At 40.5% G+C, this 16,540-nt stretch overlaps 1 protein-coding gene across 4 annotated transcripts in view; it reads right to left on the bottom strand.

Annotated features, from left to right (window-relative positions):
- The window catches only part of LOC117351419 (hyaluronidase-4-like), a 74,114-nt gene that overhangs the window by 7,638 nt on the left and 49,936 nt on the right, over positions 1 to 16,540 (bottom strand). For all 4 annotated transcript variants that reach the window (XM_033926671.1, XM_033926674.1, XM_033926672.1 and 1 more), the window contains exon 3: positions 12,417 to 13,434. In XM_033926671.1, coding sequence (XP_033782562.1) covers positions 12,417 to 13,434 — 1,018 coding nt within the window. The remainder of the gene's footprint in view (positions 1 to 12,416; positions 13,435 to 16,540) is intronic.

The following is a 16,540-nucleotide window of genomic DNA, read 5'->3' as shown; positions in this document are numbered from 1 at the left end:
GGACACAGGCTGTGCAAGCCTGCCCAGTACTGGCCTTAGTTCCTTCAATGTATACCCATTATTTTCTGATTAGAGATCCTTTGTGTTCATCCCAAGCATTGTTTGAACTCTGTCACCGTTTTCTTCTCCACCAACTCTCTCGGGAGTGCATTCCACGCATCAACCACCCTCTCTGTAAAGAAGAATTTCCTAACATTAATCTGCCACCCCTCAACCTCAAATTATGCCCTCTGGTTTTACCATTTTCCTTTCTCTGGAATAGATTTTGTTCTACGTTAATACCTTTGAAGTATTTGAACGTCTAAATCATATCTCCCCTGTCCCTTCTTTCCTCTAGGGCACACATGTCAAACACAAGGCCCGGGGGCCGAATCCGGACCACCTGGCTGTTTTTTTGTGGCCCGCAGTGACTGTACCGCATCTAAGTGCCTGACCATACAGCCACAGTCCCAGTGGCACTCCTCGCAGGCAGAAGGACCCAGTCCCAGTGTAAAAGCTAAGATAGAGCCCGACCGCGCCACAGGTGTCTGAGGGTGAGGAAGGATCTATACTTCTACTAAGGCTAAGTACCTTAATAAAAAATTTGGCCCACGACTTAGCCTATGTTTTAGATTTCGGCCCCTTATGTGATTGAGTTTGAAATCCCTGCTCTAGGGTATACATATTCAGGGCTTCAAGTCTCTCCTCATACGTCTTCTGGCACAAACCTGCTACCATTTTCGTCACCTTCCTCTGGACCGCTTCAGATCATTTTATGTCCTTCGCCTGATATGGTCTCAAAAATTGAACACAATACTCCAAGTGGGGCCTCACCATCGACCTGTACAGGGGCATCAACACCTTTCTTCTACTGGTCATGCCTCTCTGTATACAGCCTAGCATCCTTCTGGCAACAGCCACCGCCTCGTCACACTGTTTATTCACATTTAGATCTTCAGACACTATCACCCCAAGGTCCCTCTCCCCATCCGTGCATATCAGCCTCTCACCTCCCAGCATATACGGTTCCTTCCGATTTCTAATCCCCAAATGCATTACTCTGCACTTCTTTGCATTGAATTGTAGTTGCCAAATATTAGACCATTCTTCTAACTTTTGCAGATCCTTTTTCATGTTTTCCACTCCCTCCTTGGTGTCTTCACTTCTCTCTCTGTATTCACGGTTTCAGCAGTCGTGGTTTCAATTATTCACTGTTTCTAGCTTGCTGACTCATCCCCCCAAATTACGTCAGCTTGCATAGAGAAATCGCTGATTCCAAGCATTTACAGAGAAAATCGCCGATTCCCAGCACTTTCTTCACCGTGTTTTGCCTCTCCTTCAGGAACAGGCCAGGTCTCCCCACCATGTTATTCGTGGTTTCACCATATTCATGATGGTTTTTATGTATTTGCGGTTCTGTTAATCCCCTATCACAGCGAATACGGAGGGAGAAGTGTACTCTGTTACAAATCTTGATATCATCCGCAAAAAGGCAAACTTTTCCTTCTAACCCTTTGGCAAACATATTAAACAGGACGGCCCCAGCACCAATCCCTAGGGACTCCACTACTCACCTTTCCCTCCTCCGAGCGAATTCCATTAACCCTCTGGCATCTGTCTGTCAACCAGTTTCTAATCCAGTTCAGCCCATCAAGTTTGTTCAAGAGCATTCTATGAGGAACTGTGTCAAAGGTTTTGCTGAAATTTAAGTAAATTACGTCTAGCATATGCTTTTGATCCAATTCTCTAGTCATCCAATCAAAGAATTCAATGAGATCCGTTTGGCATGATTTACCTTTTGCAAAATTATGTTGCCTTAGATCCTGTAACCCATTTGATTCTAGGAATTTCACTTCCTTTCTTTCAGCAAAGCTTCCATTATTTTTCCAATAACCAAAGTGAGGCTTACTGACCTGTAGTTTACCGCTTCATCTCTGCGACCACTTTTGTGAATAGGGACCACATCTGCTCTTCTCCAATCCCCAGGAACCACTCCCTCCTCTAAAGATTTGTAAATAAATTAAACACATAGAGGGGCATAATCAAAACATATGTCTAAGTCTGATTTGGGCGTATAGCGCTAGATGCCCAAAGTCAGCAGTGGGAAAATGCCCATGTTCAAAAAATACATCTAGAATATTCTATTTTCAAAAAAAGTTTATCTGGACATTCAGGCTGTTTGTCCAAACCGCTAGTAGGTCTATCTTTATACCACATTTTCAACCAAAATTTCATCCAAGTCCCAAACATCCAGAACAAGACCATTTGGATATGGGAGGGGCCAATCTTGTAATGGACTAGCCACCTAGATATGGCCACAGAGCAGTAGTTCACCTTAGAGGGCACTGCTGTGAACTTCACAAAAGAGTGCCAGACAAACATCTCATCAGAATTCCCTTATAGGTTATAGTGAGCCTCCCAAAACACCCCTAAAACCCACTATACCCACCTTATGACTGCAGGTGGCATCTATATGACAGTAGAGTAGGGTTTGGGGGGTTTCGGTGGGCGTGCATGTTCCTCCATAAATGTAGTGGTTAGAGTGACTTATGGGCCTGGGTCCTCCTCTCTATGGTTCACTAGCCCCCCCCCCCAGGCTATTTAAAACACCTGTGTGCAGCTCTACTAGGCTTTCCTATACCAGGTGCTGATGTTCAGGAGACAGGTATGTACTTTTTTATTCTGATCTTTATGGAGGTGTGAGGGGGGTCAGTGAACACTGGGGGAGTGTGTGGGAGGGTCTTTATTTTTATGCAAGTTATGAGCGTCTGTGTGCGTAAGGATACAACCACCCAGACAAGCATCATTCTGTGACCTGATTGGTCCTTGAAACCTAACAGCAAGTAATTTTATTTTTTTATACAGTAGTTAATTTGAACAACATAGCAATCAATGCTTTGTTACCATTTGGAACTTGGATTTTCAGCTGTGACAGAAATTAAATCGAAAAAAAGAATGATGGATGATGAAATGCGTATTTGCTTGACAACTATTGAGCCACATTTTGAGTTAATTTGCATTAAAAAACAAGCACATCCATCTCATTGATTAGCAACTCTATACTATTCTTGTGGTTATCTTTGGATACCTTTTGGCACTTATACTTGTTTTTAAATCGTCTTACTCACAACATTTAAGTTTCATCCAGGATGTCTAATAAAACATTTCATTATCCCTGCAGCACAACTAAGTCTAGGTTGGCCCCCATCCTGCACACATACTGTCCTAAACACTCCTCCAGATAAGCCCCTTTCAGCTCTTTGGTGCACAGCTGCATTCAGAGGCATAAAAAGTCCTGTGGCACGTCCAGAAAGTCAGTGTGATTATCGGCACTTGGATGACCTGTCTTTTAGGTTGTCCAAGTGTCGACCTGGAGGGTTTTAGACGTGTTTGTCATTGGAATAAGAACATCCACAGATAGATTAAAATATAAAAATATGCAAATAAGTATAAGATATACAAACAAACATATAAATAAATGTGAAATCGAATATGTACTGTACATAAAAAGCATACCACTAGATGGCCTACTTACAACTAACCAAAATACATATGAAAAACATTAAAGGAAAGATATTATTATACATAAAAATACATTTGCAGAGTGTAGTCCAACTATATTGAAACTATCATTGGAAACATATCTAAACACATGTATGGCAAATCAAGTGACAAACTTAAAAACTTATGGACATTACAAGATGTAAATGCAAAATGAGAAATAGGTGTATTGCGCAGATATACTATACAAAGGTATTTAGTATATACCAAGAATGCAGTTGAAGGATATTAAAGCTGTAACTAAAACTATATATAAAATGACTCATTTAGATATATAATACGAACATACTATACAGAAGTATTTAATATAAACAGAAAAACATTTAAAAGATAAACAGATTGTATATAGGACAATCCATTTTGCTAGACGATAACTAAGATTCTTTTGAAAGGCAAGTATACCTGTGACTACTCTCCTGAATTATATATTATTATATATCTAAATGAGTCATTTATAGTTTATATAAAAATACATTTCCAGAGCATCTTCCAACTATTTTGAAACTATCATTGAAAACATATCTAAAATATATATACATATATATATATATTAGATATGTTTTCAATGATAGTTTCAAAATAGTTGGAAGATGCTCTGCAAATGTATTTTTATGTATAATAATATCCTTCTTTTAATGTTTTTCATATATATTTTGGTTAGCTGTAAGTATGCTTTTTATGTAGAGTACATATTCTATTTCATGTTTATTCATATGTTTGTATATCTTATTTTAATATATCTGTGGATGTTCTTATTCCAGTGCCTCACGTGTTTAATCTATTTACAGACTCCTGAAGAAGGTACAGTTTTCTGTTCTGGAACACCTACAGCGTTGAGTCTTTTTTACATTTACAGAACTGAATCTCTGCTTTTAATAAAAGTTTGTGTTTGGAAAAATCTCTAGTTTCTCACATGTTTTTCCTTGATCTACATCTTCTTGGGAGCATTGTGTTGCTTTGTGTGCATACCCAATACATTATCTGCCTCGCGCGTCCATGACAAAATTACAATATGAAAATGACACAAAATCACTCTCCTATAGAATGTTCAAACCTCTTGGGTTCTGATGTGGCCCGTTTTGTTCCTGCGTCAGGGAACCGATATACAAGATTCAAACATTTAGAAGGTGACATCTGTCTCAAAAAGAATTTAAACAGCTTCTTCAAAAATGCATGAACCCTTAGTAAAGATAAGTATTTTCTGCTACATTTAAGTTATTAAATATATCATCATTTAGACTGCTTATGCAGCGAAGAAAGCACGTTTTTTCAAGTTTGTTCAATTATTTGCAATGATTGGGTAGTGAGGCTATTTTCTTGGGGTTCGCCCCTTGTTTCAGCCTTCATGCCCCTCAGCATATTTTGTGACTAAACATGAAGATATGTTTAACATTCCAAGAGGTTTGAACATTCTATAGGTGAGTAATATTTTGTCATTTTCAAATACTTTTCTTAATCACTCCCAGTGAGATTTGACCAAGAGTTTTTGGTTTCCCCATCATTATTTTGACTAAGATTGCAATATGGTCATAGACTGTGAATGTGGAATTCTTTACTCTGTTACAGCTTGGCAGGAACTGGAAATTCTTTACTGCAACATATTAGAAACATAGAAAAATGACAGCAGAAAAAAGGCTATAGCCCATCAAGTCTGCCCACTCCACTGACCCACCCCTCTAAGTCTACTCTCCTGGAGACCCCACCTAATGACCCAATTCCCTAACTTGACCTTCATAGGGATCCTACTTTACTGACCCCCCCCAAGTCTATTCTCCTAGAGACCCCACCTAATGACCCAATTCCCTAACTCAACCGCCGTAGGGATCCCACATAGGCATCCCATTTATTCTTAAAGTCTGGCACGCTGTTGGCCTCGATCACCTGCAGTGGAAGCTCGTTCCAATGATCAACCACCCTTTCGGTGAAGAAATACTTTCTGGTGTCGCCCTGAAATTTCCTGCCCCGGAGTTTGAGCGGATGCCCTCTTGTGGCAATATCATCTTCTACCTTGACACGTCCTGTGATGTATTTAAATGTCTCAATCATGTCTCCCCTCTCCCTACGTTCTTCGAGAGTGTAGAGCTTCAATTTGTTCAGTCTCGCTTCGTACGAGAGACTCGTGAGCCCCGAGACCATCCTGGTGGCCATCCATTGAACCAACTCGACTCTTAGCACATCTTTACGGTAATGTGGCCTCCAGAATTGCACACAGTACTCCAGATGAGGTCTCACCATGGTTCTGTACAATGGATTTATGGCTTCCAGCTGACGAAACTTCTACGGATACATCCCATCATCTGCCTTGCCTTAGATGAAGCCTTCTCCACTTGATTGGCATTTTTCATGTCTGCACTGAAGATTACTCTTAAATCTCGTTCTGCTGAAGTCCTAGCTAAGGTCTCACCATTCAAGGTGTAAGTTCTGCATGGGTTTTTGCTACCGAGGTGCATGACCTTACATTTTTTAGCGTTGAAGCCCAGCTGCCAGGTCGAGGACCAACTTTCCAATATAAGTAGATCTTGCGCCATACTATCCTGCAAATTGCATTCGCTTACTATATTACATAGTTTGGCGTCATTGGCGAATAATGTTATTTTACCTTGAAGCCCTTGAGTCAGATCCCTTATAAATATGTTGAAAAGGAGCGGACCCATGACTGAGCCCTGCGGTACTCCGCTGGTCACCTCTGATGTTTTAGAGAGGGTACCGTTGACCACCACCCTCTGAAGTCTGCCACTTAGCCAATCATTGACCCATGCAGTTAGTGTCTTTCCTAACCCCATCGATTTCATCTTGCTCAACAGAATTTTTCCTATAAGAAATTTTGGGCTCCTTTGACAAACCAGCGCTACCGATCAGTGTGCGGTGAATTAGAAGAAGCGCATGAGAACTGAATGGGCTTCTTCACATTCAGTGCATGGTAATTGGTAGCACCGCTTTGTCAAAGAAGTTTGTAGGCAGGAACTGAAAAAGTGGCTTTTTCATATGCATTTAGATGAGTATTCTATAACTGTTGTCAAAACTTAGGCACTGGTAGACATTACTTAAGAAATGCCATTTACAAAGGTGAAAACCAGTAAAAATAAAGTGCCTACAGTGAGAGATTAGAGAAGCTGGGCCTCTTCTCCCTTGAAAAGAGGAGACTGAGAGGGGACATAATCGAAACATTCAAGATAATGAAGGGATTAGACTTAGTAGATAAAGACAGGTTGTTCACCCTTTCCAGGGTAGGGAGAACGAGAGGGCACTCTCTAAAGTTGAAAGGGGATAGATTCCGTACAAAATTAAGGAAGTTCTTTTTCACCCAGAGAGTGGTGGAAAACTGGAACGCTCTTCCGGACTCTGTCATAGGGGAAAACACCCTCCAGGGATTCAAGACAAAGTTAGACAAGTTCATAATGGACAAGGACATACGCTGGTAGGACTAGTCTCAGAGGGCTGCCGCATGAGCGGACTGCTGGGCATGATGGACCACTGGTCTGACTCAGCAGCGGCAGAATCCAGCGCCTATCTTTTACAGAGGCATGAACCTCTGTAGGGCGCTGTTCCATGATTAACACGTGATCAGTGGCTGCTTTCTAGGTGGCCGCTGATATCGATGCCCTATAGAGAATCAAGGCCTTACTGAATTATGAGTGCAGGGGCTGATATTCAGTTGGCAATGCTAGCATTTTGCTAACCGCTGTTGCCAGTGTCAGGCCATTGGCATTCAATTTCCAGATTTGTGGAGCTGGTTTAAGCATAGCCAGTTAAGTGCAATAATCAGTACTTATCCGGCTATGGGGCACCACATAAAGGTGGAACTGACTTTTACACAGTGTTATTTATTCTGTTATCATGGCTGGTAACGTGCTTAATGTCGACACTTAACCTGGCAAGTGCTGATTCCACTCCAGAATGTCCCCAAAATAATCAGTTTTGAGATAGGCGTTAACTAGACATTAACCAGTTAAGTGCCACTGAAAATGACCAGTTAATCCAGAACAGGTGTTTAACTGGCCAGAAGCATTTAATAACATAAGAATAGCCATACTGGGTGATACCAAAAGTCCATGTAGCCCAGTATCTTGTTTCTACAGTGGCCATTGCAGAAACCAAATAGCAGTAGGGGTAATATGGGGTGACTTCTGTATTGATTTAAATATAATAAAAATAAATATGTTTTTGTTTTATATTTTATTAAAACTTGATATACCGCTTGTTTTTACGACAAGTCCAAGCGGTTTACATAATTAAAATACAATAAAATAATAAGAAAAGATAGACCTAAACCAAAATTCAATTATAACACTTACTCATTCATGCATATTATATTCTTCGTACTCTAAAAAAACAAAAAAAAAAAAAAACAAATCCCCCAACAACCCCATACTATTAAATATCTCATAACTGATATTAATTTTCACAGGATCCCAATAAAAAAATCTCAAAGTAGCAACATTCTAGATCCCAAAGAGTAACAAAATTCTGGAATTCCAAATAGTAGCAACATTCCATGTGGAATCCCCATGGAGTAGCAATCTAGCCCAGTATCCTGTCTTCCCAATGACCAATTCAGGTCACTAGCAACACTTCACGCTATTGATCCAGGGCAAGCAGTGGCTTCCTCCATGACCGTGTCAATAGTAGATTATGAACTTTTCATCCAAGAACTTGTCCAAGCCTATTTTGAAGCCAGTTATGTTAACTGCTCTTACCAGAACCTCTGGCAAAGTGTTCCAGAGCTTAACTATTCTCTGAGAAAAAAAAAAATATTTCCTCCTGTAACTTCATTGAGTGTCCCCTAGTCTTTGTAATTTTTCTGATCTTTATTTCACAATAGTCACCTTGTCTATTTAAACTTGTTCTCTTGGAACAAAGTGTTTCACACAGCCTTGAATGTCTTATTTCTTTGTTCTTTTGTTTATCAGAAATTGTCTTAAGATGTATTATCTATATATGAGCATTTGATATACTAATTTTTAAAGCCCAAAAGTTAAAGCACAGTGGTTTACAAAATAGAATAGATTACTAAGAAAACAACATAGGACATGTGAGAGAAAAAGGGAGAGGAGAAGTGAATGCTGTGTTCAGTTTCTATAATCAGGGAAATAAATGTTTTAATCGCTATTTTGAATTTAGGAAGAGGCACCTTAAATCAGTATCTCTCAAACTGGGTGCCAAAGCACAGTGGTGTGTGCCAAAGAGATTCCAGAATTTTACTTTATTTTGAAAAATCCTCTTCATAAGTGTACATTAGAATAGATGACATGTACATTGCATACGCAAGTTATGTGTGCATAAGGATATGACCGCCCAGACAAGCATCATTTTGTGACCTGATTGGTCCTTGAAACCTAACAGCAAGTAATTTTATTTTAATTTTTTTATGCAGTAGTTAACTTGAACAACATAGCAATCAAGCCTTTGTTACCATTTGGAACTTGGATTTTCAGCTGTGACAGAAATTAAATCGAAAAAAAGAGAACGACTGGTGGATGATGAAATGCGTGTTTGCTTGACAACTATTGAGCCATGTTTTGAGTTAATTTGCATTCAAAAACAAGCACATCCACTGCATTGATTAGCAATTCTATACTTTTCTCGTATCTACTTTAGTTTTACCATTGTTCCAATTATTCCTACATAACTTAAAGAACTTTAAACAAATAACTGTCAAATTTAATTTTTGTTGGTTTTGCAATTTTTATAATTTCAATTATAATGTGCCGTGAAAAAGATTTGCTCCGTTTAGTGTGCCGGAGCTAAAAACATTTGAGAGACACTGCTTTAAAGCATAAGTGTATTGGGAGAGAATTCCAGATTTGAGATCCAAGTCGAGAAAAGACAGATTCCAGTGTTATGTCACACTGGTTCAGAGGGGAAGAGCTAGGAAGCCATCCCATGTAGTTCTAAGAGCATAGGAAGCGGAATGCTTTTTTGTTTGGTGGGGGGGCTCAAGAGGTCTACCCTAGCCCCAGCAAGATCCTGTGGCATGACAACTCCGCCACCTACTTTCCCCAGTCGCTGTAATTTTAAATCTTTGGTCAGCCGCTGTGCAGCATCAACCAGCAGGCCTGCCCCAGAAGTCTTCACTCCACAGTGGCTGGGAGGAGGTGGGTGGGGGAGTACAGCCATAACTGACTCTTCTGACTGCCAATTTTTAGGGATGCCATGGCCCCTGTGTCCTCCCCTGTTCCAACACCTATTTCTAAGAGTACATTGGACAGAAAGGGATCAAAATAAACTGAAAAGTCAATGACACCCACAAAAGAGTGTACACGCCAATAGAACAGGGACAGATGATTCTTTATTCACTAAAAAGACCCGACACTGCCAGTGTTTTGGCTCTTGGCCTGCATCAGGGGTCTCTTAAGTTGACAAATGCAAAGTGATGCACTTTATAAGAAGAAAGTGTTTGTTGAGTAAACATCATGGTAAACAGTTTTAACATTGGGACTAGTTTTAAGAATTTAGAAACATGACGGCAGATAAAGGCCAAATGGCCCATCTAGTCTGCCCATCCACAGTAACCATTATCTCTTTCTCTTTCAGAGAGATCCCACGTGCCTATCCCAGGCCCTTTTGAATTCAGACACAGTCTCTGTCTCTACCACCTCTTCCGAGAGACTGTTTCACGCATCTACCACCCTTTCCTCAGATTACTTCATCCTATGCCCTCTCATTGCAGAGTTTCCTTTCAAATGAAAGAGACTTGACTCAAGCACATTTATATTATGTAGGTATTTAAATGACTCTATCATATCTCCTCTGATGCAGGCCAAGAGCTGAAACACTAGCAGTGTCGGGTCTTTTTAGTGAATAAAGAATCATCTGTCCCAGTTCTATTGGCGTGTACACTCTTTTGTGGGTGTTGTAAGAGTACATTGGGGCTAGAGTTGAAGAAGTGAGGCATGACCTGAAACAGTCTGGGATAAAGTATGCCCTCTGAACTAATATCAACATTCTGAATTTTTAATATGAGCTGTGATTTTCTCTTTCACTTTTTGGGCCAGTCACGCTCCTGCAGACATGAATCACGCACCTACGGACACAAATCACGGCCCTACAACTGCTCCACGCACCCCCAACTCCCTGTACCTAGGGTGGACAGCCTCGCCGTTAGCTAGAGCTCCATTTCATCTGAAATAGGATTACCTGTAACTCAGTCATATTTAGGGGTTCAGTTGCACAGGTCGTCATGCACCAGGGTCTGCCTGCTGTACTGATAAGAGGAAGGGAATAACATAGCATAATGTCCTGCTCTACAATTTATCACAGAGTATGCATTATCATCAAATATACGAATAAAATTTTTTTATGTGACGTGCTCATGGGACCATCACAGCACTCAAAAAGTCTGATACCACCCAAAACCTTCAAATAAGCCAAAATACTTATCTTTGCCTTATCAATGGTGTTATTCCATTTCAGCCACTACTTGCTACCCCCTTGTATGCCATTACACCATGCTACAATCCCATGATTAATTATGATTATGTTTTGTAATGCTGTGATAAATTGTTAGAGAAGTATATTTTTTTTTACACAGAAGGTTTTGTATTATATTTATCCCTGTTTTGGCCTATTTGATAATAGCATAATGTCCTGGTCATAGGTGTTGCTACAAAGAGGAGGGGTACTAGGATCTCCATTGAAGAATAGCATTAACCCCACCCCCAACTCTTCCTTCACAACCTAGTCCCAGTGCTAACGCTTCTAATGGGCTCCATCTGCTGATGCTATTCCTCATGTGATGCAAACCTTAAATGGCTTCAGCCCTGCAGTGTTCTAGGAGGATGTGTGGAGAACCATGTGGTTCCAACTACTTGATTTTTCAACTGGGTGGGAGAGGCTAGTTTAGAAGGAGGAGGAACATAAGAATAGCCTTACTGGGTCAGACTAATGATCCATTAAGCTCAGTAGCCCATTCTCACGGTGTCCAATCCAGGTCACTAGTACCTGGTCAAAACCCAAGGAGTAGCAATATTCCATGCTACCAATACAGGGCAAGCAGTGGCTTCTCCATGTCTTTCTCAATAACAGACTATGGACTTTTCCTCCAGGAACTTGTCCAAACCTGTCTTAAAACCAGCTACGCTATTCGCTCTTACCACATCCTCTGGCAATGTGTTCCAGAGCTTAACTATTCTCTGAGTGAAAAAAAAATTCCTCCAATTGGTTTTAAAATTATTTCCCTGTAACTTCATTGAGTGGCCCCTAGTCTTTGTCATTTTTAATGGAGTGAAAAATCGATCCACTTGTACCCGTTCTACTCCATTCAGGATTTTGTAGACTTCAATCCTATCTCCCCTCAGCCGTTTCTTTTCCAAGCTGAAGAGCCCTAACCATTTTAGTCTTTCCTCATACGAGAGGAGTTCCATCCCCTTTACCATCTTGGTCATTCTTCTTTGAACCTTTAGTGGTTACTGCAGATGGGCAGATTAGATGGGCCATTTGGCCTTTATCTACCATCATGTCATGTTTCTATGTAACTCTAGCATCTGTGACAGACTGGGAGGAGAGAGAGAAACACTTGTTTCTAATTGGGATGGCAGAAGGAAGGAGGGGAAGGGAGGCTGCACCAGAGCTATTGCCACTAAAAGCAGGAATGCTGTGCCAGAACCTATAAAATGTCTATTCTTCATGTTGTTTTTGAATGGGTGCTGATTAGACTAGAGCTAGCCCCAACCTATAAAAACCAACTTGATATTGATAATCTCTACTTATCCAAAGGTTATCCTCAGGCAGGAGTAAGCCATTATTGTGCGGCGTAAAGGAAATACCTCCGAGGATGCTTATTTAAAATGTATCTGATTGCCGCAGCAATTTAAAGAGGCAAGGTAAATAGCTTTCAAATTTCCCCCAAGCACAGGGATAAAGGAGTTTCTTCGCACCTGAGTTAAGGGTGTTAAGGAGTAGCTGTAGAAAGGCCGTGAATACACATACACTGGTAAGGAACACACAGAAGAGGGCAGTTCAGCTATTCTCATAGCCTCGATCACCTTGGCCTTCACAAACTTCTTCCCTTGGTTTGAGTTCTTAAGTACTTCTTGCATATAGATGGATGGGTACAGGGCCTTGCTCGCCTCCCAAAGCCATTGCAGTTGGTTATTACGCTGAACCTCAATGTGAGGACAGTGTCCGGTAAAGTTATCAAAATTATTCTGGTAGTCATAGTTATAACATTCTGGATACAGGTAATAGCCCCAATGCCCAGCAGGCTGCTGGAACTGGGCCTGTTTCATTGTCCTTGTCATAAATATTTGGGTAGCTGTCTCAAATTCCCACTGGGCCTGCTTGTCTATTTGGTCTGCAGTCCAAAAAGGATTCTTATTTCTTACCAGCTGCTGAGACATTACCCGATAAATGCTCTTCTTATCCCAGTTCCGCACCCACTGAGGTCTCCATTCTTCCCAGTCAATCACAGCCAAGCCCAAGAAAGGCTGTGGCATTGCAGTTTTAATGTCAACAACCATCTGGTCCAAATGACTTTTTAAACTGGCATTTTGGGGGCAACCTCCATTGATCACTGTAGAATTCATATAATATGGATAGAGGCCCAGCTGGTCATAGTAAAAGATGGTGATATTTTCCCCAATAAATTTCTCCTGTGTATTATGGACAATGGAAAAAGCATTCAAGTTTAGGGGTACTCCATATACACTTTCACATCTGATCGTTGGAGCATTCCAAAACACCACAAAAGGCTTGTTTGGGAGGAAGGAGGGAATGGATGGCTTCAATCCATAGCACCGGGTCAAGCCATTCCCCAGAAGCAACACAAACAAAAGAAATAGGTGGCATGGTCGTTGATGGTATGTCCTGAAGGATAATGCACGTAACCTCACTGGCTTCTCTTCATTTTTATTTCTGGTTCCTGAAGTTGGGCTTCGGGTGTTAGGATCATTCCTCCTAAAATAAAAATATACAAAAAGTTACTTGACCTGACAGTTTCTCTCACGTTGATATCAGTGGTGATTCTAGCCAAAGTCATTTTACTAATATCTCCCCCATGAGGAGTTTTATGCGATTTACAGGTAAGATGAAACTGGTCATATCCAGGAGTTACAAGTATTATATTTGTTGCTTACATAGATAGAGATTATAATCTAACGTGGGAACTGAGATATTATGATATGGGGGTGTTCATTGGGTGGTATGTCTTTATTGAGGATTTTTAGTTTCATCCTCTGCTAAAGGTGTCATTTGGTTTGCATTAGGTATTTTGTGAATAGATAGGTTTTCAGGTCTTTACGGAAGTTTTTGTAGGAGTGGGAGGTTCTTAGTTGAATTGGGAGGGAATTCCACCATTTAGCTTCCAGGTATGGAAAGGTTGTTGAGTGTATTGTGTTTTATCTGATTCCTCTGGGTTTAGAAAATTTCAGTCTTAGGTAGTTGCTTATCAGGAGGAGAGTGTGGCATAGTGGTTAGAGCAACAGCCTTAGCACCCTGAGGTTGTGGGTTCAAACCCTGTGCTGTTCCTTAGCACAATATTTAAATTTTATTAATCATTATTTGTAGGAGGCATTAAAATATTTTTACCTTTAACCCTGGGCAGGTCACTTAGTCCTCCACTGCCCCACGTACATTAGATAGACTGTGAGCCCACTGGGACAGATAGAGAAAACGCTTGAAGTACCTGTATGTAGACTGCTTTGAGTGTAGATGTAAATCTACAAAAAGGCAATATACAAGTCACAATCCCTTTCCCCCTTCTTGTTTGGTGGTAGTTCTACTAAATTTGTCGAATAGTCTAGGGGTTTACCATGAAAGATCAGGAAGATAAGTGTGCATAGTTTAAAGACATACTTATCCTCCCAATTAAATCTATTCACATCAAACAAGAACACAAGAAACTCGGGCATGTTCATGTACCCTACTCCGAAAGCCTAGCCTTTCAAGCTGGGAGAATGAGCTCTTGAATGTGTTCTCTGATTGCCCACTCCCAATCTTACTATGAGTTTAGAAAATCACTGAAAACCTATCTGTTTGATATATTTATGTGATGACTTTGCTTTGTATCACTCTACATCAGTGATCTCAAACTCAAACCCTTTGCAGGGCCACATTTTGGATTTGTAGGTACTTGGAGAGCCTCAGAAAAAAATAGTTAATGTCTTATTAAAGAAATGACAATTTTGCATGAGGTAAAACTCTTTCCTTTTAGCTAAGTCTTAATAATAATATTGTCATTTATAGCTAAAGAGACATATGATCAAGAAACTGTTTTATTTTACTTTTGTGATTATGATAAACATACCGCGGGCCTCAAAATAGTACCTGGCGCATGTGGCCCCTGGGCCACAAGTTTGAGACCACTGCTCTCAACATTGTATTTTGTTGAATTTTATTGTATTGTATAGCATTGTATTCTACTGATTTCTACTGTATCTTGCATCTTCACTGATATGCCTCAGTTCTCTTGTTGTGAACTGCCCGGACCTTCTGTCCAAATTGAAGGCGAATGAAAACCAGGTCTAATTTTCAGCATAGTTTGGGCTTCAGAGTTCTGTGGACGGGACATAGGCAGGCTTTGGATGTTTCCAATGCGATCTGCTAAATAGGGTTCTGGGTTTTTATTTTTGCTTTATTAAGCTTAAAATACATTTAATAGCACACCACATAAATAGGGCACATAAATACAAACATATTGCATGCAAAACCTACTAGTTTTCTGGCAATGTTATATGCTAATTAGAGCACAAGAAATATACATGAGATTGCATGAAGTGGTGGCAGTGAATACAAATACTTGCATATTCAGTGTGGATATCCTGGAAGCCAGGCGGGCTATGGGGAGGGGTACTGCAGACTTGTCACTAAACCAGTGTAATCATATTTTATGTCTAACTAATGAACACTTTGAAATAAGCCTCATTAACCTTTGACTTCAAACTGCTTCCCCAACTTTGAATATTTCAGCATTGCCTCCACTAATAGTGAAGGCAATGACTTGGAGCCATGAAACTTATAAGTTATTCCACATAGTCACCCCTAAGTTCAACACACTTGGCACATAAATGTCTGAAGTTTCTGCAACCCTTCAAAAAAATACTCTGATATCTGGTCACTGAAATACTGCTCTGCTACTGCAATCACCTCTAAATCACTACAAAATTGTCACCCTTTGAAACTTTTTTTAAAGTTTGGAAACAGAAAATTGTCAGATGGAGCAAGGTCTGGTGAGTAGGGTGGAAGGTCTATGTACTGAAACCCCAGCTGCATCAAAACATTCATTGTTTTTCCAGCCTTGTGAGCAGGTATATTGCCTTGCAAAAAGAGAACTCCTTTCTGCTGCATCCCTCTCCTTTTTCCCTTCAATGCCTCTTTAATCGGCACAGCAAGTTACAGTAGTATTCTGCATTAACTGTTTAGCCCCTCGGAAGATGGTCAGTCATTACAACACCTTCCTGATCCCAAAACACTGTGGCCATGACCTTTCCTGCTGACTTTTGGATTTTGAATTTCCTTGGCCTTGGACTGTTGTTTTATCTCAGGACCATAGTGGTGTACCCATGCTTCATCAACAGTAACTAGTCATTCCAAAGAGTTGGCACCAGCTCACTGAAAATGCTGCAAAATCAATTTGAAAGTGTCCACTCAACATCGTTTCTCATCAGCATTCAAACATTTGGGTATCCACTTGGCTGACAACCATACTCAGCTGCTCATGGATTATATACCCAACACGTTCCATAGATATCTGTAATGTTTCAGCAATTGTTTTAGCCAGTATTCGCTGATCTGCCAAAATCAGGTCATGGACATGGTCAACAATTTCAGGAGTTGACACTGTTTGAGGCTTCCGAGACCTTGCTGCATATTTGGTCTTGAAATTTCCATGCTGAAAGTCTGCATACCACTTCTTCACTGTGGAGTATGATGGGCATTTGTCACTCAATATTGGTATCATACATTCATGGATTTCCTTTGGAGTTTTCTTCTGCAAAAATAGGAACTTCATGATGGCTCGGAGTTCCACACTTGAAAATTCCACACTTTTCATTGACATGATTCA

Source organism: Geotrypetes seraphini, chromosome 17, assembly GCF_902459505.1.
Source record: "Geotrypetes seraphini chromosome 17, aGeoSer1.1, whole genome shotgun sequence".
NCBI classification, from domain to species: domain Eukaryota; kingdom Metazoa; phylum Chordata; class Amphibia; order Gymnophiona; family Dermophiidae; genus Geotrypetes; species Geotrypetes seraphini.
The sequence above is the reverse complement of the archived record's forward strand: the minus strand, read 5'-3'. Positions and strand labels throughout refer to the sequence as shown.